This window comes from Maylandia zebra, linkage group LG4, assembly GCF_041146795.1.
Source record: "Maylandia zebra isolate NMK-2024a linkage group LG4, Mzebra_GT3a, whole genome shotgun sequence".
Taxonomy (NCBI): Eukaryota; Metazoa; Chordata; class Actinopteri; order Cichliformes; family Cichlidae; genus Maylandia; species Maylandia zebra.
In genome coordinates this window covers 335146-360325 of record NC_135170.1, presented here as the reverse complement: position 1 = coordinate 360325, position 25180 = coordinate 335146, and the positions used below count along the sequence as shown (strand labels likewise).

The window sequence follows — 25180 nt, the reverse complement described above, 5'->3', positions numbered from 1 at the left end:
CTTCCTGAGGCAGCTGAAGAAATTCAACCTGCCAACACGGACGATGATGCAGTTCTACACTGCAATCATCCAGTCCATCCTCACCTCCTCCATCACCGTGTGGTACGCTGGAGCCACTATCAGGGACAAACAGAGACTGCAGCGTGTTGTGCGCTCTGCTGAGAAGGTGATTGGCTGCAGACTCCCATCTCTGCAGGACCTGTACACCTCCAGGACACTGGGGCGTGCAGCTCGGATCACAGCTGACCCTTCTCACCCTGGACGCAGTCTGTTTGACCTGCTCCCCTCAGGCAGGAGGCTCCGGTCCATTCGCACCAGAACCTCTCGCCATAAGAACAGTTTCTTCCCCTCTGCTGTTGGACACATGAACAATAACCATATGACTGTCCCCACCACTAACACATGACCCTACGCTGTGTTCACTGCATCATTCCATGTTTAGCACTGATCACCACCTGCACTCATGTATATATCATGTATATATCTATCTACTTAGCACTTTTAATTCTTATTCTCATGTCTATTTAAGCGTTATATGACAGCATGTTTGCACTAAGTACCTAATGTTGTAAACCTGCTCAACATTTGGCAATAAAGCCCTTTCTGATTCTGATATAAGTATTGTACAAACTCAGTGAGAGTTCACACCAAAGCTTTTGTTAGTGATGATGTGATGGGCCCGTCTATACACTCAAACCTCAGCTGTTTGATGACACGTTCACTCATTTCACCTTCATCATCCTGGTCGATGGCAGCGGATGTTTATCTAGACGGTCTCGTAGCGTCTTTCCTTCCTTCAGTTATATGAAGCAGCTGAATGTTAGAAACCAGCCCCATGGTCCTGCCCCCAAACTGCACTGCTGCCATGCTGTTTTTCTGTGCAGCATCCAGAGTTTGGTTACATTATCATGCGATCAGGCTCCCAGTATTTCACAGGCTGGTCAGCAAACTAAACGTGCTCCATCAGTGATGGGGTGTTGTGAGCTCGTCTCTCTGCAGCTGCTCCTCGGCTCTCGCGGCGAGCACCTGATGGTGGCCAGTTCATGGTGAAACAACAATGCTGAAGGTCTGTGGTCATTCGTGCTTACCCATCAGAGGCTTCATGTAGGACAGTTTAGTTGGGACTGAACCAGCTGATAAACAACGCTGACACTGTTTATGTGACACCTCTCTATCCTACCCGAGCAATCAAAGCTCTTTATACAACACTTCTCCACGCTTCGCCTACACAAGTCGTGCACATACATACTGAGGCAGCAGGGACCAACTCGGGACTAGCATCAAGCATGTGGGCGAGTGTTTGTTATACTCGAGTATTATATACTCGAGTATTATTATACTGAGATCTTCTCTGACAGCGCTTTAACACACGACTCACCGCATGTCCCCCACAGACTCTTCTGCATGCACGAGAACCACGTGAGCCCAAACGTTGTTTCCCATATTCAGAGTTCGTACGTCTGAATTCAGGATGCGGGCCAGAACGTGGCATCGATCAGAACCTGTGTTGTCACTGGGAACAGTAACCAACGCTACTTCCTTTAAACTTCTAGACTTCATGGTGTGGGGATGAACAAAAGTATTTTACCAGCATAATATAATCTGCAGTATGATCATTGCTTTAACAAGGTAACAGACAGCTTTAAGATGGCCTTAAGATGTTTATGCATAGATATCATATTAACCTTGTATTTCAGATGCAGTTATAACTATGTTATACACATTGCATATCTGTGCTTATTTTGAGTTGATGTTCGGTTCATTAAGGGTCTTAAGCTTCACTGGCGTGACTGTCACATCTGTCAGCTTTAGCGCCTAAACAATTTCGACAAATTTAAGTTAACGGTCCAACCGATAAAGTCCTACTTTTTTGTGATCAATTAACCAGCATCTGTCCAACAGTTTCTGGCCTCATCTCTAAAGTCCCTAAATCAATTTAAGAGTGTCCAACACCCAAGGCCCAAACATGTCATGTTTAATGTAATGAGAGTCCACAGAGTGCTGTAAAATGTGAAGAACTGTTGTTCAGGGCAGTAAACACCTGAACATGGAAGCAACAATTCATTGTTTGGTGAGATTTTCTACAAAGATGCTGGGAGAGCGTCACAACTCAGAAAGTTAGATGTACAGTTTATGAATTTTATTTTTAAAAAAAAGAAAAAGTGGCAGCCAGAAACAATACAAAAGAGAAAACTGAGAATGTCAGAGCGGTCTGTGCAGAGTGCCAACACAGCTGTTACCATCGACACACTGCTCTCAAGCTGAGGAAAGGTGGAACTGAAGGGGTGTGGCCTAAAAGTCCAGCAAGAATCAGTCCAGCAACCGTCTACAAACAGCGTCCTTTCCAACGCCATGGTTACCGTTCAATGAAGGACAGGCTGAGTTTGCGTCTGTGTTAACTTCTCCCATGCAAAATAAACAGAACCCCAAAGAACCCAACGAGGTGTTGGGACAAACCTTCGTATGCTAACATACATTTTGTTGAGTGTATATGACAATGAAGCACCACGCCAATGCACTTGGAACTGAAAGCCACAAAAACCATTTAAATACTGTTAATGTTTGAACAAGTGATGTCTTTAAAATGTTGCTGCGGGAGCGTCAGACTATCGCTCAGACTCTGTATCTGTCCTCTACTAATGACAAAACAGGAACGGAGGGAAAGGCGTCTAACGCATCCTGTACTCCAGCGTCTTTGACATCTCACATAGCTGGCCCCTGAAGTCCACGTCGATGGTGAAGTCCAGGTCCCTCTGCAGAGACAGCAGGTCAGGTTACACAAAGACAAATGAATCGAAGCAAAGAGCGGCCGAGCCGTGCTTACATTGTTCTTGACATTTGGCTTCATGCTGACGGTGCCAATGATCTCCTCTCCAGTCTTCACAGTCAGGTAATCATCCAGGTAGAAGACGGTCTGCTTCCAGTGGGTGTAAGGAGACTCTGGGCCTGTCGGGAGACAGAGCGTTGGTAATCTACACCAGCCTTTATTTTAACCCGCCCCGTGTGTCACACAGTTCAGCTGACTGGCTCCAATCAGCTGACCACCCCTCGCCTGTTCACCTGTAGTCATGTGTCTGTAAAGCTAATTCTGGCTGCAGGCTGAGATGTGAGCTTCTCCTCCCGGATTCGTTGCTGTATAAATAAAACTGAATTTGTCAAAGCAGACACTAATGTCAGCTCACAGTGGTGAACGATCTGTACAACGGCAACGACCCGCCGCCGTTTGCAGGAAGGTCAGTGCGTCCCGTCTGACAGAACATGAAATGTTCAGTATGTGGATGAAGTACGTGAACCCTGAGAACGCCCAGAGCAACAATCCTGCCAACACTGTAAACTCATTCAGGTATGAGACCTGCTTTCATGCAGTGACTATCAGGGCAGTAGAAAGCATGCATACTGGGACACCAGTGTAAAGACAGCAGGCACACTGACTGGTAGAGAAGCCGATCCTCTTATGGCAGCGGGTGAACTCGATGTTGAAGTAGGTAACCAACGCGTGGATGTAGTCGTTCCTCTTCACCTGGAGGCAGAACGGGGACGTGAACGTCAGGTCTTCGGCCTTCACCGTGTAGATGTCCACCTCCTAGACAAAAAAGACAAGATGCCTTCAGACCAAATGTTTCAGGTCAGCTTCAGCCACCCTCTGCCTGTCCCACATCCATTCAAGGAGCAGAGAACGATCCACCTACCCTGACGAGACAGGAGTTGCTGACCAGCTGCTTGGGGTCCACCACATCCACCAGGGGCTCCTTGATCGCCACCTCCTTGATGCAGGACATATCAAAGCCGTACACGTTCTCCCACCCTGACAGAGACAAGACCAGGTTACAGCTACAATGGTCCACAGTGTCCTCTCTGACAGACGGGTCACCGCGCTGAGCGTCTGTCACGTGCAGCGCTGTGCTCGGCTCACCTCGTCCTGTTGACGTTCTGCTAATGGCGAGCAGACTAAATAACCACGTTGACACTGAACGCTTACAAACACTGGAGCACAGCCTGAACTCGGCACCATCACAAGCTTGTATTACACAGTGGATCCAATCTGATGGGCATTTTCATAGTTACATCGCAGTGAAGCATAAAAGGAGCCGGTGCAGTGTTTTACACTCATCGCTGTATATCTGACTCTACATGCTGATGACAGTTTGAACCTAAAAGGTCAAACTGGGCTCATGAAACCTGTTCGTGTTGTGACCTTTGATGAAGGCAGGCTGACGAGGAGGCGGCGCTCTGTTGGCGAGTAATGACTTCAGACTTAAGCATTAAACAAAGTTACTTCCAACCATCTCAGACACGCAGCTACTTTCACTCCGTCTTTAGGCCCACTCAGTCCACAGCAGTCTAACTGTGCAGAGAGGTTGGTGTGGTCGGCCGAGTTCAGTCTGCGTGTCCTCATTAGATGTGTGTCAGGTTTGTACTGCTGAGACTGTTTCAGTGCTCCGATTAATCAAAGTCACGGAAACAACAGAATTACTCTGTGTAGTAATTAAAACACTCCATTAAAGTAATCCATTACTTGTGAGTAACAGACCCAACAGTTATGACACCAGAGAGGGGAAATGCCTGCAACACGAGCAAACATTTGACCTCACAGCAGGTCACGACTGCAGCACATCAAAGCCAATCAGAGCCCACGGGTGACGGAGTGAGCCCACTGATGGACGGCTCCTGTGACGGGTCGTTTCCTTTGGTCCAGTTTGGTTTCAGATACAACCGGACTTTGTGTGACGACACAAAAACACACTCGTTTCCTTCACTGTGTGCACGCTTTCACAACGAAGTAACCTTACATGTTGGACACATGACATTTTACCACACCCACTTACTGAATTATTAGAGCGTCCTCAGAGTCGACGACACCAACGATAAACATACATTGACTTAGAAAACGACGCGTCCACAATAAAATCCTAAAACCACCTAAATGTGTTTTTCTAAAACTACAGGAAGCGATTTGGACTCAACAGGTGGGGCGAACGGCAGGACGAGGAAAAGGGAGCGCAGATTAGAATAAATGTAACAGCAGAGCGGAGCTCCCCTCCACCACAGCACGACTGCAGCACCGACACCGGAGACCTCACTGTGCTGGTACCTCGCTGATGTTTGGACTGTAATGTTTCTGCTGCTTCACTTCATGAGTGAAGCTCCACAGCTACACTGGCTCTTTTTCCTCCTCACATTAATGTTCACACTGAACAGTGAACCCAACGTCGAGGACTTCTTCATTTATCTGGATCTTTGTTCTTATTGTGGGACAACTGGGTGATATTGACAATGACCTGCATACAGGAAGCACTCGGAGCACTCACAGTGTATTTTGTAGTCCTTATACTGTCGGTCTTCGATGGCGGTGACGTAAAGGGTTGCTCTGTCTGGAAAAATGAGTCCATCTGGTTTCTGTTATTGTATAAAGAGGGACAAAAACACAAGTATTCAGAGAAAAGATCAATAAAGTCAGTATGTTCACACCAAGTGAGCAATAAACGAGTAGCTTAAAAAACCCACAAGCTGAGCCTGGCTCAACCCAAACCCATGCATCTACAGACTTAAGGAGCATCGCAGACGTGCGACAGGAACAAAGGTTTGAGCGCACACACAAACATCACCACAGCCAACACTGTTTACACAAACAGTCACAAGGACTGTAGCTGTGACAGTTCAGTCAATCCCACACACATGGGCCAGTAGAAAGATATGCTGTCCAATATCATTACTGTTATCAGCTTCATGTAGACATGCTGTCGCAGTCCAACGCCATCATGGCGTAACCGTACTCACAAGCACACACACCTTCATAGAGAACGCATCGAATTCATGTTTTCCAAACAACCACAGGACTGAAACAGGACTCACAGAGCTCAAACAAACAGAAGTGCACACTTACCAGCCATTTGTCTCTGGCATAAATAACAGTATTAAGCATGGACTCATAGAAGAGACAGTAGCCCATCCACTCTGATATGATGATGTCTACTCCATCCACAGGCAGCTCCACCTCTTCCACCTTTCCTTTAATGATGGTCACCACTGCAGACACAAGAAGAGCTCAAGTATTTTTAAATATGATCACGTGACTGAAATCATGTTGGCTTCTATTTACTCACCATCATCAAGGTTGTTAGCCTTCACAATTTTCACAGCGTAGTCAGAGATGCTGCTGCACTCGATCTACGGAGATCAAACACAAACGCATCAAGAGACCGTCGCTAGCTGTGAGTGACGCCGTTACCACTGATAGGTGAATCAAACACCTACCCCTATAACCTTCTTGGCTCCGGCTTTGGCAGCAAACATGCAGAGGATACCCGTCCCACTGCCCACATCAAGCACCACCTTGTCCTTAAAAAGGTGCTTGTTGTGGAACATGGAATTGCGGTACGTGAGAGTGCGAACTTCATCCTTCAGCATCTCCTACAGCACAAAGCAGGATTCATGACACACAGGTTTCCTTGAGTTACGCTCTAAACAGATTACGAACTAGAGAAATACCTCGTGAATTCCAAAGTGGGCGTATGAGTCAAAGTAGTAGTCCTTAGATGTCATGTCCTCCGCTGCAGGCTTGGCTGAGCTCTCCCCCTGGGAAACCTCACAGTAGACCAAGATCGTCTCAATTAAACATCATCTTTGCTAAACGCAGTCTCTGTATCAACAATAGGCGTGTAGGACCATGATGATGATCACTATAGTAACAAGTTTCAGGGCTGGGAACAGGAACAACTGTTCTAGAAGCAGCAACACCGTTAATAACCAAAGCTGCAGCTGCACAGTCTCCAAATAACTACTTAATGACATGATTAGAACTTCCCGTCTTAGTGATAAGAGCTGATAAATCTGACAACCAGCAGCTTTGTTGGCTCCCTTTACAATTAGATATATTAATATAGCAACTCTGTGGCAGCCTTACAGTCCAGAGTTTGTTTACACACACACCAGGTATCAGCATCATCCACAACCATAAGCATCGATCATCTCTTGCAGGGGGAAAACCCAGAACAGGGCTGAAGGCGGCAACAGCCGAACCAGTGATGTCCTATTGTGTACTCCGACAAGATGGCGCTCCACGTGCTTTAGACACGGGGGCTGAAAACACGCACGTTCCCAGTCCGGCTTCACGGACTGAGTTAAACGGGTTAGAGTTTTTAAAACAGACTCCACGCCGGGCTGAATACACGTGGCCCACTTTAACGCGAACTCTGGCCGAACAAAAGATGGTGGCACATGGCTGGTAGAAATCGCGCGCGCTTGGCCTTCCTCGATAACGCTGGGTTTCCACGTGCACACTCACGACCTCCTCTGTAGCTACCGGCTCGGGCTCAGTACAGCTAGCACGTTTGTTCACCTCTGTGAGAGGCAGAGCACCTAAAGCTCCCTACAACGTAGTTCTTTATCACCCTGAGGATGCTAACGCGGCTAGTTCAGCGCTGCTGCCGCCTGTAAACTGCACCAGAGGGAAACGATCGTGGCAGAAATCGCATGACATCTGTTAAAGAACAAGTTTATGGATAAACTGTAAGAAAATACCAAGAAAGAGTTCAACTCTGTAGCACAGCTAGCTAACGAGTTCAAAAGCTAACACGGTAGCACCCATGCGGTCCACGACAGGCTCGCTCCATCGCCAGCAGCCGGTGACGCGTCAGCTGAAAGGACGGTTCTGTTCTTCCAGCGTCCCACAGCCGCGAGGATGCGGCACGTGCTGGGTGAGGTGTCTGGCCTTTCTCGGTCACATATGTTAGATGAATGAGCGCCAACGGTGCTAAAGCTCTATTAGCCTTAGCCATGTTAAAATGGATGCATCACTAGCTGGTACGCATGTGCTAAGTAAAGGTAAAAACATAACCGTGTACGCAATGTGGCGTGACTGTATAAAATGACCGCGTGTCGTCTCCAAAGATAAATATAAGTGAAGCTTATTTCCACACTAGAAGACCTTACCTCCATCCCTTCTGCTGGCGCCGCCATTTCGATCATCTACCCAGAGTAGCTGCGTGGGTCTGTAAGCGTCTCCCTTTGTCCCGCCCACGACGGCCAACGTTTATCTCTGATTGGTGCAGACGACAGGCCCGGCCTCCAAATCAATCCGGTTTTTAAGTGATGACGTAAAACCCTGCTTCCGGGTCCAAACTGAACTGCGTCCATTAAGACTGTTGTGTTTTTAACGTGTTTGAATACTTCCGGTCTTTTTAAGTCCCTAATAATAGTCTGTGATCACTTGGTAACCTTCACTGAAGCATCTGTGAATGAATGCAAACAATCCTGTATGCGTGGCATCGTTGTTAGAGGATTTCACCTCTGCCCCCCCCACACACACACACACAAAACTTTATGTGTGCGTATAAATGTGTGTATAACATTAAGGATTGTACATTAACATGAAACTGTTGTCGGAACCACACTGAATTTCACCAGAGAAACACACACACATATGAAGAGAGAGAGAGTATGCATTGTATGCAAACAGCTACCAGACAGCCATCATAATTCGTCATACAATGAGAACAGGACAAATCAACAACTGACAATAACTAATTAATATTAAAATCTGTAACATAATGTATTATTTGGAGTTTAGTCTGTTACTGTTATTGTTTTTACCATTTCTTCTTGGAGCAACTGTAACCCACATTATTTCCTTCGGGATTAATAAACTATTCTGATTCTGATTGTTTCAGGATGAGCTGCCATGATCCAATCACACATCTGCTTACCTGCATCTGTTGCTCGTTTCTCCTCTTCTTTTCTATTTTTTCTAAACTGAGCACCTGATGGCTTTGAACCTTTCTTGTCCATCTTGGTTTTAATTTTGCACTCCAGTATGAACACCCATTCCCCAACCCAAGGATCACCACAACATAACCTAACAGACCTACACCTTCGTTCACAGATTCACTTTGTCTAGGGTTTATTTCTGGGATTTCACACATTTCAAATCATGAATACATGATGGGCTTGGACTGACAACATTATGAATGAAATGTGCTCTATCCCCAGATAGCAAGGAGACATCGTTTCAATGTTTAGTCAATATCAGGTGATTCTATTGAATCACTGTTGAAATCTGACGTTGACCTAACGTCACTCTTGCACCCTTTAACATTGAAACAATGTCAGATATTGAATCACTGTTGAAGTCTGATGTTGATTTTCCATCACTTCGCACCCTTGGTTACTATTGAAACAACAATACAATTTGTCACGTCCATAATAATATTCCTATAATATGAAGCATCTGGCATTATGAAATAAAAAAATGACAGACATCTGTATCAATACCAAAGTAATTTATTACATTAAGAAAAAAAAGTTTCTTTGTTACAGGTATTGGTTATAGGTCACTTATTATTTTATTTTAAGTTTACTCAGGGATCGAGCTGGATATCGGGCATCCTGCACCACCCATGTGATCTGGAGCGTAGAGGAGACATTTCTGCACAGCTTGGCCGAAGGCAAACTCAGAAACAGCGTTTACCCCACCGGCTGAGTCAGGCCATCTAGGACACAAACACAAAAAGAAGGGGGAAAGGCCAAATTAGAGCTTAAATATGAATAACCTCTTGTCAGTTGTCTTCAGCAGGGAGAAATTATGGGATTAATATGAAAGTCACAAGGAAAAAGTCAGCAAACTGCTGCATCACTTTGATTCTCAAAGAGCCATTAGCTGAGAAGCTCAAAGCCTAATTTTCTAATAATGAATAAACCAAACTACTGGCAGTGAAATGTATTTCTATTTCTATTTGTTGGATCTCCCAATGATAGCCTGCTGTTGTATATTCAATCAGAACATACAGGAGAAGGCCATTTTAAGCAGTTTAACTGAATTTGACAATTTCTAAAGTTCTGGGTTACAAAAGTACCAGAACCTTTAAGAACTTACCATTGCTTTATTCACCTCCGGTCATTGCACTTCATCTCATCTATGTTGTTAAATGGCTAATCCAGAGGCAATACCCCAGCATCAACAGGGTCAGTGCTGCAGGATTAACCGAAGGCTCTGAACTCCTCACGGAGGTCCCCGACTTCTCTGATCAGCTCGTTTATCATGATTACGTTTTTGGAAGGCTGCATCTGTTGACAAGAACAATAACACAAAGAATACTGGCTTGTGATAAACTGGATAAGCATTGTGATGAAAAAAAAGACTATATCCATAAGTGATGGCTTCACATTTTGCATTCAGGTTTAAGTAGTTCAATCTGTTAAAACTGTTTACAATTTAGCCTTTTACATATAAATGGTATATGATAGCAAAGCAAAATATGATGATATTCAGCAGCATAAATTAGTGTTTTGAAGTTAAGATTACAATGAAATTGTGATGCAGCTCATTGTTTCAAAGCATACCGTCATTAGAGAAGGTACTGAACGCAGACTATTTGCTGGGGAGGTCGCATAGCTGTGTAGGTTGGCGAAAGGAGCCGGTAGCTGGCCCGAGCATCATGATGGTTGCTAGAAGTGAGTTGGGGGGGCAGACTGCAGAGTGGTGGAGCCTGTATAGAAAAATGTTTAAAAAATTAAAAATTACATACAACTCGTCTACAGAGGTTCCTGTTCTCACACACACATATATACACACACTAAACATTACATTATTACCTGGTACTTTCACACGTGGGGCCTGGGGAAACCTTTGATTTTGGAGGTTGCTCATCATCAGTCTGTAACTGTATAAGGGATTTGGTCTGAAAGAAAACAAAATATCAGTATTGTGTTTTTTGTTTATTTTTGCTTTAAGTTACAGTAAAATTTACATCACACAAAAATGGTTAAAAACTAGCAATAATTTGAAGACACGAGTATCTTACTTGTTTATGGGTCGATTGTACTTTACTGATCTGAAATGAGAAAATGGAAAAAAAACAATGTCAATAAAAAGAGGAAAATAATGTTATTCAAGATAAGCTCCAGGTAGGAACGTTCATTATTAAAGTCGCGGAAATGTAAAGTCACGTGATCATTCGGTCTCAGGTGACTCTTTCACGTGTTTATAAATGGAAACCGGTGCGGTCAAAGCTTCAAGTGTAACACACGCATTGTATGCATTTGTAGCGGCAACTTTCTGGATCATATTGCACACATTTGTAAATCGTTTGTGGGAATTAACTCTGTATACAGCAGCCATAGAGCGAGAGCAAGCCGACCGCACGGCTAACAAAAGCAAATCGCCTTATAACGGAAAGACATGAATGTGGGTCATGGAAATGTTTTCTTTGTTCAGCGTTGGTGTTGTCTGTGAAATTTATACTTTTCTCCTTCTGTTTAAGTTAGCTTTAGTAATATCATACATACGTCGACCTTCCAATAACGAATAACTAAATTCTCACATTCTTATCTGATAAAGCCGAGAGTGTCGTGCACAAACTCAGACTGTGTCTCCGGTGTTCTGACAAAACGTCCGGTCAACTCTGCTGAGCTTAAATGGAATTTTCCCGCAGCCTGATGGGACGTACCACTGTGAGAGGGGTGCTATGGAATAGTCCAAGTGGTAGCAGCTTTAATTTCCCGCTCAACCATAAATCGATGGTTTTTCAACGTGATTGTTGTCACCTTGTCAACTATAAATAGATCAACAATCAACGATAACAGAACAACAGTGAATCAATGTTATTTCACTGTCAGTGTCAGGTTCCATCAGTATTTTAATGTTCTTTCAACACTGATTTTGACATTTCAATCCTGACGATTCTGATGGATCAGATGAAAAATCAACATTAGTTCAATGTCTCCTTGCTATCTGGGTCTGGAAGCAGCCGGTCCCCCTCCCCTTTTGACGGGTTGTGTGTGAGACTTTAAATTAGAGATGGCACGATACCACTTTTTTATGTCCCATACCGATACCGATATCATAAATTTGGATATCTGCCGATACCGATATGAATCCGATATAGTGTTTTTTAATCAACAAAACTGTTTTTTAAATATCTTGCTGCATTTTGTATAAGTTCATACTCAAGTTTAAAACAACAACTACACTAAAGCTATTCTGTTATACCTGTATACAAAAAAAATATTTCATAGTTCAGCAATACTGATCAATCTAATAAACTTAAACCTACACCATCCTCCCTATTCTGGTATTTTAAAGAGTACTTAGCGTAAATATTAAGCAACCTAACTAATAGGGTTCCAACTCCCAGCAACAACAAAAATAAATAAATAAAAAATAGGGAACCACCCCTCACGCTCCACCTCATGATGCTTAATCGACGTAATCAACCTTAATTTGATGCAGTGTGAAAAAAAAATGCACAGAAATCAATTATTTTTCAAGAAATATTAAATAGATTCAACATCTTTCTTCGACAAAATTGCAGACTGCACAGATGGTACCTTCCCAAAGGAAAAAGTACTATAGCTTACTAGGGTATATTAGACTTAACAGTTACTATATACAATAATGGACTTCTATACATTTTACATCAGATTAAAACTTTGGGTGTAAGATTCAGATAAATATTAAATAATTAAAAGCTCGACATTTTAAATGAGAATAAGAAAGAAAAGTATGTCTTTGTGCCCCCTTTTCCCTGTTAATGCCCTATCGGCCCCCCTGGCTAAACTTTGCTAGATCCGCCCCTGCACAGTTACCAGCGTCAGCTACGTAGAAAAAGATCCTGGAGTAGAAAGTAATATTAAATAAATTCTAACAACAGCTGATCAAGCTTAAACGTGCTGCTGTTGTTTATCCGCTGGTTTCCTCTTTCTGGTGCAAAGTGGGCCAAAAACAAACAAGAGACACGGACTTGCGACAGAAAAGCCGATCAGCTGATCATTGATCAGTTTCATGATTGAAGTAGCAGCCGGAGAGCGAGAGGCAGTCGCTCGTTAAGCTTAACGCGGGAATGCTTTACAAACATTCAGAGATGGACTTACACACTTGCTTTACTTCTCTCGGGGTAACTTTGTCAGAGATGAAATGCCAGGTTGCTAGCGAAGCTCCACATGCTATCCAGACCACCGACAGGTCCCGCATGCCACAGCCGCTCTATCACGTGATGCATACTGCTCCGACGTGCTAACGTTCTGAGGTGAGTTACGGCGTGTTGCAAGTTTTGTGAGGTGCTTTCGTGATATTTAATGGATCGGATTACATTTTTTATTTTTCTCCGATATCCGATCCAGTAATTTAGGTCAGTATCGGACCGATACCGATACGTAATATCGGATCGGTCCATCTCTACTTTAAATCATCAAACTATAAAATATAACTAGAGGAAAAAAAGAGACCTCTACTCATGCTGGGCTACAGGAGGACAGCATGAGAACAGGAAACAAAAAAACCCCTCCTCTGCACAGAAAGCACATAAATGTCCACAGTATAACATTATAGAGCCTAGAGTATTTAAAAGTAGAATGGGAGGCAGAGCCTTCAGCTTTCAGGCCCCTCTTCTGTGGAACCAGCTTCCAGTTTGGATTCGGGAGACAGACACTATCTCTACTTTTAAGATTAGGCTTCCCGGTCTGGATGGGCCTGGGCCCCCTTTCCCTGGTGGGTCGCGGAGTATGGGGGTGCCTACTGGGGTCAGCGGGGGAGCTGGCCCCAGGGAGGGGTCACTTGCCCCTCCCTTCCTTCCCTCCCCATCTCCAGCTGCCTCCCTCTTCCCGCTCCACCACAACCACCCACACATGCAGGACCTTGGAGTAGGGGTATGTCACCAGGGTGCAGAGGAGGCTACCCCCCCCCCCCCCCCCCCCCCCCCCGTCCCCTTCTGGCTGCCTCTGCCTCAATTTTATCCCACAACTTAGACATTCACATTACTCACACTCTCATTACACATACATATAGGATCTTGGGGGTGGGCACGATACACGGAGTCCAAAGTACCATCAGGGTGTACACCCCACCCCTGGCATCGTTGCCCACCTCTCAATTTTAAATACACGTAGACATTGAGGGCTAGCAGGAGGGACCATGCGCTTACCTGCTGCTCTCTGGCAGGTAGCTCCATGCCCTCCTGGGTTTTAAATGCACCTTAGAACACACATGCATCAACACTACAATGAGCGGGTGGAGGGAGGTTTGGAGTCTTCTCTCACCCCCATTCTCTGCGACCTGCTGGAGCGGGGGGGGCTAGGAGGAGGAGTTGGCCGTCCGACTGCGGTCTGGAGTGTGGGGCCTCCCTGCTGCTGCGGAGTCGGGGCGGTCTGCCTCCCCCCACCGCAGGGAAAAGGGTAACACCACCTGGGTCTGGGTGCAGTTCCCCCCTCCAGGGGCAAGGGTACCTATACCCGGTTTGTAGAGTACGCTTGGGGAGTGTGATCGTGTGTACAGCGTCTCTTTATGTCTGTCTCCACGTTGGTTGAGTGTGGAGTAAGTGCATATGAGAGCATGAGGGTGGGAATGGATGTTTGTATCTGTGTGTGCCTGTATGTCTGTGTCTATATGTCAGGTTGGGTGTCAGGCGCCACCTCTCTGGGGACATCTCAGGCCCTCCAAGGTTTGGAGGCCTATCTCCCCCTACCACCACTTCCCCTGCCAGTGGCGGACTCCCTCAGACATCGGTGCGTTGGTGGTTCTTTGTGTCTGGGGGTGGGCGTCCAGGTACACACCGGCTCACTCCTTGGCGGCCGCTTATCGGGGCCTGGAGCCTGGGGCTCGCTCGGGCCACTTCGGAGGTGGGGTGCCCCCGGCGTCTCGGCCTGGGGCTCGGTCACTCAGGCACAGCTGGCTGCCGGCGGAGCTCACGGGCGCGTCACTGCAACTCCCCCTGGCTTCTGCTCCGCGGCTGCTGAGTGAGCCATCTGGGACTCTCCTCAGCTCTTTCTGGGACAGTGGCGCGGCTGCCCCTCTGTTGGTCTTCCTTGGTCTCTTGTGTTCTGGGGGCCTCTGGATGTCTGGAGTTTTGATCTCCTCCATACCTGCTTCATGCCCTGGAGGACGGGGCTGTGGCCCCCCCACACCCTCTAGCAGATTATTACATGAAGGAACCTTTTAAAAAACAAAAAACAAGCGCGTCCATGCTCACAGGTGTACACACGGGTGATCACACCCACAAACTACACCCTTTTTGGCTCCTACCTCAAAGCACACTGTGTTCTGTTGATCTTATGTGCTGCACAATAATGTTTAATATTTAGTATTTACTGTCATATTCCCATAGATCATTGTGATGTTGTTTATTCTGTTACTCTTGTTCTCTTCTGCTTGTTTTCTTTTTTCTTTCTCAGCAAGTGATCCAGGTGATCGATAGATGGATTTTTTTCTCTGCTTATTCTGTTGGTTTTTGTCTTTTGCCCTTCTCCCCCGTCCCTCTTCTCAGCTGTTTCTCTTTCCCTCTTTCTTTCTCCCCTTCTTTCCCCCAGTCAAGTCTGTCTCGTATTCAGTAAGTGAAAATAAAATAAACAATAAAAGGTGAATCAAATGGACCATTACGGCAAGGCTGGGATGGTCAATTTGGTAAAGTAAATCCGTTGGGCATCTTTCTTTGCCTTTAGACAACAATTCTGATGCAAAAGAGCCAAACAGGACAGGCAAAAAAAAAAAAAAATGATTAGGCTTCAAACTTTCCTTTTTGCTAAAGCATATAGTTAGGGCTGGATCAGGTGGCCCTGAATCCTCCCTTAGTTATGCTGCTGGTGGATTCCCATGATGCACTGGGTATTTCTTCTTCACTCACTATGTGTTAACAGACCTCTCTGCATTGAATCATATCTGTTATTAACCTCTGTCTCTCTTCCACAGCATGTCTTTATCCTGTCTTCCTTCTCTCACCCCAACCAATCACAGCAGATGGCCCCGCCCCTCCCTGAGCCTGGTTCTGCCGGAGGTTTCTTCCTGTTAAAAGGGAGTTTTTCCTTCCCACTGTTCGCCAAAGTGCTGCTCATAGGGGGTCATATGATTGTTGGGTTTTTCTCTGTATGTATTCTTGTAGGGTCGACCTTACTATATAAAGTGCCTTGAGGTGACTGTTGCTGTGATTTGGAGCTGTATAAATAAAATTGAATTGAATTGGTATCAGACATAGTGGTGCAATCTAATGATTAATATTTTAATTGATGCTCAGTGCTGCATGTTGCATCCTAAATGTTATGCAGCCATCTGCTGCCAGCTGCCACAGAACTGCAGCATTGTTGTAGATCAATGTCCTAATGCTGTGAATCTAAGACCTGATCATGTTATTGGTTTCAAATGCCTTTGTTTAGACACTTTTTGACCCTGTCCATTGAACGGTCCTAAGATGGCATATCTGAGTGCCACCGCTCCCAAATAACTGAATGGAAACGTGCAGGTAAACAGACACATTAGCTGGAAACCTGTGCTAGGAATCTCATTGCACGAGGACCAATGAATACCTGTGCAGGTGAAACTGCATGTCATTTGCATGTGATGTTTTCAGTTCTCACATATTATTTAAAACAATAACGTCTTTTATGGTTAAATCCTCACTGCAGTTTTGCACAAACTGTAAACACCAAAAATGATTTTAAATTCTCTTAAAATGTAATACTGGGTATTTTATTATTTTTTATTTTATTATTGTTATGTTCTTTCTTAATATACCTGTACACTTTGTACATGTTCATGTAAAGCTGAGAAACACGAGCATTACAGGTAAATGTTGCTACACTGATTATCTGTATATGACAATAAAACACTTGTCGACTGGACACTACAGCTTAGCACTGTTAATACGAAAGCCTACTTTTAGCATACTTCCGTCGGGCCGGCTTCCCTGTCGCTCAGTCGTAGCCTGTTTTCCATACAAATGGGTTCATGACAGAGTTGCACTGTGTCGGTACAGCCACATATTGCCGCAAGTTGTCCAATCAGCAATAGGGTCCACTCGAACGACGAAAAGGAGCGTAGGCGTTCACGGGAGTGCTGCGCGGTCACGTTATTCTGCTGTCACGAGCCTGATCCGAGCCGTACAGTGCAGGCTAACGAATTGGAGCGGACATCAGCTATTCAGGACATAATATTTTTAACCAAATTTAGTGCGCGAATAGAGAGCTCAAGGAAGTCCGACCGCTGGTTGGTATTTGAGACGCTCTATTGAGTTATTCCGATCGACCGGTGATGTGCTCCAGTATTTGAATGATATTGCTAGTCAGCTAGCTAGCTGTTAAGCTAGCTTTACGTTACGTGACTCGAAGTAATTGAACAATATACTCTCGGACAGCATTCTTACTAACACGTCTGAGTGCATTTAGCTTTAAGACATTTATCAGTAGCCGTTTTTATCTTTAGCAAATTTTTGTGGTATGAGTTATACGTAATTTCCAATCCAAGGTAGATGAGGATTGAATGAAATAACGTTAGCTTGCCATAGCCAAGGAAACAAGCCAGCTAACAGGGATAACGTTAACTTATCCCGCTACTTGTTGATAGACTGCCATCCAGCGGATCTAGTAAATGCTACCTGAGTTACCCACCTAAAAGCATCGACCGAACCTGGTAGGCAGCAGTCAGTCACAAAGTTGCAGACAGGCAAACGGCTACTACTAAACATCAAGTTTGCCATCGTCGACTCCAGTCCGCTGTGAGAGGGTGACCGGCATCAGTGTTTTTCGGAGAAGGCCAGAGTGAGGACAGAAACCTGCAGACATGCCGGCTGTGTCGAAAGGAGATGGAATGCGCGGATTGGCTGTTTTCATTTCGGACATTAGAAACTGTGAGTTACCTTTCTGTATGCTTCTTCATCATATGTGTTGTTATTTCATTGTGTCGTCAAAGTTGACATGGCTAATGTCGTTGCTGGTGATCGTCTCACACGTCATGCAGCGTTGTCATGTGGTAACCTCGACGCAGAAAGCTGTATCTAAAAAATCAGTTTGGTAACGTTTAGTGAAACAATCAATGATTTCTTACGTATTGACAGTAACGTGACGGTGGTGAAGTCACCTGCAGGAACAGAATAAGCGATGTTAGGCTTGGAGTGGCGGCGCTGATCAAACGCTTCCTGTTGTGTAGTTGTACATGTTGGAGAGCTCGGGGACGAAAGTTCATTGAAATTTAGTGTCGTGTCAGGACGCTCCACATGCAGGGAAGGAAGACTGAAGCTCACACGGAAACCAGTGGTTGGTATTTAAAACAACAACAAAAGGAGCAAAGTATAAAAAATAATAATAAACAATACTATTACGTGTAACAAAATGCTACATATATCCAGCAATTGACTGCAAAGTTTTATATAAATGTCTTTTTTTGTCAGTTTCCTAGTAATATTTATTCCAGTAATGACGTGAATACCACTTTTCACTGTTACTGAGTAGTAACAAGAACATAGGAAGTAGTTGCCATCTACTGTTTCCTTTTTGCTGTGATTACACATGCCAGTGCTTGATGTGCTTGTCACTGCACACCTGACAGTTCTTCCAGGCTTACACTGACAGGCAGTAATGGCTACTTCATGGTCGAATGTTTGATACCTCCAGCTTTCACTGTGTTATTCTGCCTTTTGGGCACATTTAAAGAGAAATTCAGCAGAAAATAAAAATGTGGACCAACAACTAGTGTAAATGTTCAAAGTGACGAATATTGCAAACATTTGCAGAGGCGTCTAGATGACTTGTTTTCAAACGTGCTGTATCAGGCAGGCAGACATCTCCAAACACATGTGATTGGGAAATACACTGGATTACATGTTATCAAATACTCATTTGAAATAAATAGTAATAACATGACAGGCTGTATTGGAATGTTATTGACAAAAACCTGTGAGAATGAATTTCAGTCTTGTTATGTCAGCAACACACTTATGTAAATCAGACTGTGCAACTGGTTGTTTTTTGTCTTTATATTTCATTTGGAGGTACTGGATGAGGCGTATCTGTGCTAATGGAAGCCTGTTGGAAACAGTTGTCTGCTGCCTGGCCAGTTGGGGAGTGTACCACTTCTTGGGCAGATGGTAGTTAGAAAGCTTTAACTCATCAGCCATGCTGGTTGGTAGCCGTCTATCGCTGTTTGAGCAGGAAGGCGGGCTGCAGGATGACCCATGATTAAATCCCATTCATTTATCATCATCATTGCTTTTCATGGTAAAAATGTCTTTTACTGACAAGCTCTTTGGCTTCTGCTGTTCCAGTGTTGCTTAACATTATAGCTGTTTAAGCAGAAAGTAGATCTGTCTTTAACTGTAGTGTTACTTCTTCAGACTAAACACGAATTAGGTCAGTGATTGGCAAATGCAGGCACATGGTCAGTAGGGCTGAACGATTATGGAAAATAATCTAATTGCGATTTTTTTGCCCCAATATTGCGATTGCGATGCGATTATTTTTTAAGGTCTTTGTCTTCTGTATTATTAAACAAAGACAAGCAATACATCATATAGTATGGCCAATACTATATTACATTAATTTTAAACTGTTCTTTCCTGGAAGACAGACCTCTGTTATGATGACATGAGGTGATGCATGAATTGATGACTGACATTTTTATTTAACTTCTTCAATCACAACAGTATATTTGAACATACACAATAGTTTATTTTTAGCTTACAAACATCTGAGCATAAAGTGCTGACAAGGAACCCTGGTGTAAACATTAAAATGAAAGTCAGTACAATGTGCAGATTGCAGAAATATACATAAACAAAATCAGTGGCTTTACCACACTCAGTTTTTCGACATCTGTGAACTACTAGACAGTCATTCAATTAAAAAATAATATTAAATAAATACAACTAATAAATAAAAAATACACACATCTTACTGATCTCTGCAGTCAGTAACATTACACATAAAGTGCAAACATAATAGCAATTGTATAAACACACACACAAACACGCCTTTAAAATTTAAAGGCGTGAAATTGGACGGTCTAGTTCTGATTAGCGTCACCGCTGTCTCGGTGGAGTTTAATAAACTCGGCCGTCTGCTTCTTGCTATCTAAAATATAACCAGACACTGGTGTAAATTCTCGACTGTCTCATACTTCTGTTTAATAAGTTTTCTGTTTGACGTTTAGTCAGCTGTGTGAAAACCAAGGAGGAACCCACCCGGGGGATTAATAAAGTTTTATTTTATCTAATCTAATAACTTTAATCTCAGCCAAACCGATTTACTCACGAACAAACAAAACACTGAAAAAAGCCCAACAATAACATTTTTAGGTTGTCTAAGTGACTTATATATTACGTTTAACCCGAGCAGCGAAACTCCGCGGTGATCTGAAAATGATGTGCCGGGAGTTGTGCCGTTCTCGGCCGCTTCAGTAACCCTCGAGCTCCCGGCTAGCTGTCGAGCTGGTGGGTAGCAGACGCCTCTGAAAACGTCGAAGCACTTTTGCAAATATGGGATATCTTGATAAACCGAGCAGATATTTGATGTTTACACAACTACTTTCTCGCCTGAAAATATGTTAAAAGTTTATTTTGTGACCCAGAAAGATTAGTATGAGTAATTTTAAAACTTAGTAGCGGCCGCCATTGCTGGAAACTGGAGTTTGGCTGGGCCGCGCTATGAATTCTGGGATATGGTAGTAATTTGGACAGCCTTCGGCACGTCGCTGTGACGTAATCGGTCTACAAATGCGGCCTCAGGAGGATGCAGCCCATGAATTTGGACATGTCCAGAGTATAATTGCAGCCTTTGCGGTTAGAAAATTGCACTTGATCATGTCGCGATATTATCGCAAATGCGATATATCGTTCAGCCCTAATGGTCAGGCAGTGGTTTAGGGAGAGCTTGTTGTGGCAGAACATGTGTTTTCAGTATCGTTTGATCATGTTTGGTTAATTATGGCCAAAATCATGATCAGGACGCTGTTGTGTCTGTTCTGTTTGATAGGGCCGAAGCACTTATAGTTCATTTCGATTTTATGAACATGGCACCAATTGAAAACAATAGTTGCTTCATATTGTAAAGTAAAAGTGGCATGGAGATTTTGCCATGAAACAGGAAGTTGTTGTTGTGAAATCTGGTCGTGTAATGTCCCAAGATGGGCCGTAGCCTAAACCCAGCTGAAGCCAGGTATTTGGCAACATTGTGAGGCTTTGTATTTGAGGAAACTCCTCGTGGGGATCTTACTGGATCAATTTTAAAATGGGATATTTTTTTCTGCAGGAACATCCCAAAGCCTTCCAGTTCATCTATGTGAGCTCACAGCAGAGCGAGACTAAAGATTGATACAGAAATGTGTCATCTTCCTTTTGCGATACTTTATCAACACACCATTGTCAAATATCAGTGGTGAGCGAGCCTGAATGTTCATCCAGTATGCAGGCTCTCTAACTGACCTCACTCATCCCAGCCTGTTTGACTTCATGGGGACACTCGTCCAAACAAGAGTTTATTCATTTGCTGGGGTGCAGAACATTGAATAAAGGATGGATAGTGAGAGCAAGTCAGAGTATTATTCTGTTAAACCGACACTAACAAACAGCCTCCAGTATTTATTTCAGTTTTTTAATGCATTTCTTTAATAACATGCTAGCAGGTGCACAGCGGTGCTGTTGGTAACACTGAGAGTCGTTGGCTCCAGTCCAGTCGGCGCTCTTTCAGTTGGACTTTATTTGTTCACTTCAGTTTTAGTTTTACAGATCGGCAGCCTGGCCCAGGGTCTACCCTGCTTCTCACTCCATGACAGCTGGGACAGGTTCCTGATGGAAACATAGTAGAACAGCAACAACGGGAGTCATCACACAGTTATTTTAACAGTGTGTTGAATGGAGTAAAGTCATTCCTGCTTTCTGTCTTGCAGTTAGAGCTGAGCGATAAAACAATAGAAATCCTGCAGAAACATAGTGGCTTCATAGCTGTAAAAACATGGTCATTATAAAGTCGGTCGAGCTCGTTCCATCCGTGTTTTGACAGAAAACATGAAAGGTCAACAGCAGTTGCACAGGTCGCAGGTCTGATTCATACAGACGACTAACTGCCAACTCCGTTTAGGCCGTAGTGCCCGTCGTGGACCCTCTGTTCCCCTTGGACAATAAGCGGTTCTCAGTTTTACTTTTGTTCTGCTTTGTTTACACTGTAAACTTTGTTGAATTTATGGTGAAGACTCACACAAAGGCTTTCACACTTTCCATTTTTGGGTTTGTTTCCCAACAATTGAAAATTGTTTGTTTTTATACCAAAAACCAGCGATAGAGGCGCTCAGCTGTGAAAGGCTGGATATTGTGGACACCCACCTTTGAGGGGACATTTTAGTGTCACGGTCAGGAGTCAAGTGTTGTTTCAAATCTTGTGAGCATAATAAGATGAGAAAAGTGTTTCCTAGGGGTTTCTTTTTCATACCGTACGTACATCTGCTAGCAGGTGGAGGGCTTTTTGTTTGTTTTTCCCGCTTTAGGCTGCAGTGGCTTCAACACAGACCACATAAGATGTGTGGAAGTTGGGCAATTTAAAAGTAGGAGCCATCAGACAACCAGACAGCCTTTATAGAGGATTACATTGGTTCCCATGTTGTGGGGATAACCTAGACTTGGTCACAAACTAGAGATGGCACGATACCACTTTTTTATGTCCGATACCGATACCGATATCATAAATTTGGATATCTGCCGATACCGATATGAATCCGATATAGTGTTTTTAATCAACAAAACTGTTTTTTAAATATCTTGCTGCATTTTGTATAAGTTCATACTCAAGTTTAAAACAACAACTACACTAAAGCTATTCTGTTATACCTGTATACAAAAAAAATATTTCATAGTTCAGCAATACTGATCAATCTAATAAACTTACACCTACACCATCCTCCCTATTCTGGTATTTTAAAGAGTACTTAGCGTAAATATTAAGCAACCTAACTAATAGGGTTCCAACTCCCAGCAACAACAAAAATAAATAAATAAAAAATAGGGAACCACCCCTCACGCTCCACCTCATGATGCTTAATCGACGTAATCAACCTTAATTTGATGCAGTGTGAAAAAAAAAATGCACAGAAATCAATTATTTTTCAAGAAATATTAAATAGATTCAACATCTTTCTTCAACAAAATTGCAGACTGCACAGATGGTACCTTCCCAAAGGAAAATGTACTATAGCTTACTAGGGTATATTAGACTTAATAGTCACTATATACAGTAATTGACTTCTATTCATTTTACATCAAATTAAAACTTTGTGTGTCAGATAATTATTTATTAAAAGCTCGACATTTTAAATGAGAATAAGAAAGAAAAGTATGTCTTTGTGCCCCCTTTTCCCTGTTAATGCCCTATCGGCCCCCCTGGCTAAACTTTGCTAGATCCGCCCCTGCACAGTTACCAGCGTCAGCTACTTAGAAAAAGATCCTGGTGTAGAAAGTAATATTAAATAAATTCTAACAACAGCTGATCAAGCTTAAACGTGCTGCTGTTGTTCAGCCGCTGGTTTCCTCTTTCTGGTGCAAAGTGGGCCAAAAACAAAGACGGACTCGCGACAGAAAAGCCGATCAGCTGATCATTAGCAGTTTCATGATTGAAGTAGCAGCCGGAGAGCGAGAGGCAGTCGCTCGTTAAGCTTAACGTGGGAATGCTTTACAAACATTCAGAGATGGACTTACACACTTGCTTTACTTCTCTCGGGGAAAACTTTGTCGGAGATGAAATGCCAGGTTGCTAGCGAAGCTCCACATGCTATCCAGACCACCGACAGGTCCCGCATGCCACAGCCGCTCTATCACGTGATGCATACTGCTCCGACGTGCTAACGTTCTGAGGTGAGTTACGGCGTGTTGCAAGTTTTGTGAGGTGCTTTCGTGATATTTAATGGATCGGATTACATTTTTTATTTTTCTCCGATATCCGATCCAGTAATTTAGGTCAGTATCGGACCGATACCGATACGTAATATCGGATCGGTCCATCTCTATCACAAACATTGACAGAGTTCTTGCAAGGCTTCAAAAATCCACATCCACCCTCACCAAATCAGGTGGACCCTACACTAATGCATGGCCAACCACCTGTTGGAATTCCTTATATGAGGAATTTCTTAATCAGACTGTGTGTATAGTCCCAGCAGGGGACACGTGGCAGCTGATGGCAGCTACAGAGATACAATCTAAGAAACAGAAGCACACAACTCACCTCCGTCTTACCATTAATGTCAGAAATACAAGTCTAGGGCAGGGCTCTAGACCAGCAGCCCCCAACCCCCGGGCCTCGGACCGGTACCGGTCCGTGAGTCGTTTGGCACCGGGCCGCGAGAGTTGAGGCTCAGGTGTGAAATGTGTAGTTTTCAGGGTTTTTATTGGTTTTCAGCGTTATTTTGTTATCGTTTTTATCGTTAACTCTGTTTTCCTGGGTCTTTTCACGTGTGTTATGAATAAACCTTCTTTTTTTAGTTTTATTTTGTTGTATTTATCCGCGACACCTTAAAGGCCGGTCCATGAAAATATTGTCGGGCATAAACCGGTCCGTGGCGCAAAAAAGGTTGGAGACCGCTGCTCTAGACTAACTCTTTGCCACGGTTGCACCGGTGCGCCTAACTTTTTCTCTTAGGCACATCAGCACAAAAGTTAGGTGCACCCAAATTTTTCAACTGCATTGCTTAACACCGCAGTAAGAGTAATATTAAACCATTGTTGGAAACTGGAATTGGCTGCAGTCCTGGGATAGGTGACGAGCCAGGTGACGAAGGCTGTCCCAATTCGAAGGCTTAGTTTTAATATTACTCTTTCTGGGTCACAAAATAAACTTTAAAGATATTTTCAGGCGAGAATGTAGCTGTGTGAACTTCAAATATCTGCTCGGTCCCAGATCTGATGCACACACTGGAACTCTTTCCCATGTTGCTGTCTGTGTTTATTGTGCTGTGGTGTGTTGATATCTGTGCATTCCTGTATTATCCTTCTGTGTTACACATTTCGATGTTTTTTTTCCTCGCTACCTGGCCTGACCTGTCTCCCCAATGTGATGTTTGTGTTGTATGTACGGTTGGCAAGGTCTGTCATCTCGGTTGTGGGCAAAAGACCTGCAACTGACAAATAAAGGCTCTCTCATCTCATCTCAAGACGTCGCATATTTGCAAAAGTGCTCGAAGTTTTTGGAGACGTCTGTTACCCACCAGCTCGACGTTTTGTGAGATCTCTCAAAAGTTCATCTTCATTTTTTTCTCCTATGTCCCTTGCAGGGCTCCGTAGTTATCCAAACATTTTGTCAAATAGTTTCAGTCAAAGAAAAATGAAAACGGTCTCACGATTAGCTGTTGCTGGTTTGCGCGATCTTAAAGTTGCCTTCAGTGGCCAGATCTGTCCACCTCTGAATGCTGATGCTACACGAGTGTCTTTGTGTTTTTAACCTTATC

General features: G+C 43.8%; 2 protein-coding genes and 1 long non-coding RNA gene across 11 annotated transcripts in view; 1 reads left to right on the top strand and 2 right to left on the bottom strand.

The window, feature by feature from the left end:
• Window positions 1–2125: 2125 nt before the first annotated feature.
• prmt1 (protein arginine methyltransferase 1) lies at window positions 2126–8077 on the bottom strand. Of its 2 annotated transcripts, none has more exons than XM_004573111.5 (10): window positions 7933–8077; window positions 6490–6585; window positions 6256–6411; window positions 6105–6168; window positions 5885–6027; window positions 5310–5397; window positions 3690–3805; window positions 3433–3583; window positions 2825–2946; window positions 2126–2753 (listed from the first exon to the last, which is right to left on the bottom strand). In XM_004573111.5, the coding sequence occupies exons 1-10, from the start codon at window positions 7966–7968 to the stop codon at window positions 2670–2672; spliced, it is 1056 nt and encodes a 351-aa protein (XP_004573168.1). In that variant the 5' UTR covers window positions 7969–8077; the 3' UTR covers window positions 2126–2669. The 2 variants fall into 2 exon arrangements, with proteins under 2 accessions (XP_004573168.1, XP_004573169.1); XM_004573112.2 differs by having other exon boundaries at window positions 6490–6576; window positions 7933–8067.
• Window positions 8078–9287: 1210 nt separating this feature from the next.
• LOC101468183 (uncharacterized) lies at window positions 9288–23747 on the bottom strand. 5 transcript variants are annotated; one of them, XR_001168053.4, is made up of 7 exons: window positions 17837–18003; window positions 17616–17753; window positions 10800–10829; window positions 10591–10676; window positions 10339–10484; window positions 9872–10062; window positions 9288–9488 (listed from the first exon to the last, which is right to left on the bottom strand). It is a non-coding gene; the product is annotated as an uncharacterized LOC101468183 (long non-coding RNA). The 5 variants fall into 5 exon arrangements; XR_013098196.1 differs by lacking the exons at window positions 17616–17753; window positions 17837–18003 and adding an exon at window positions 23436–23747; XR_013098195.1 differs by lacking the exons at window positions 17616–17753; window positions 17837–18003 and adding an exon at window positions 16649–16744.
• Window positions 16838–25180, top strand: part of ap2a1 (adaptor related protein complex 2 subunit alpha 1) — a 38392-nt gene continuing 30049 nt past the window's right edge. For 2 of the 4 annotated variants that reach the window (XM_076882808.1, XM_076882809.1), the window contains exon 1: window positions 16838–17606. In XM_076882808.1, coding sequence (XP_076738923.1) covers window positions 17540–17606 — 67 coding nt within the window. In that variant the 5' untranslated portion in view covers window positions 16838–17539. The remainder of the gene's footprint in view (window positions 17607–25180) is intronic. The other 2 variants (XM_076882810.1, XM_004573110.6) reach the window with 2 other exon arrangements.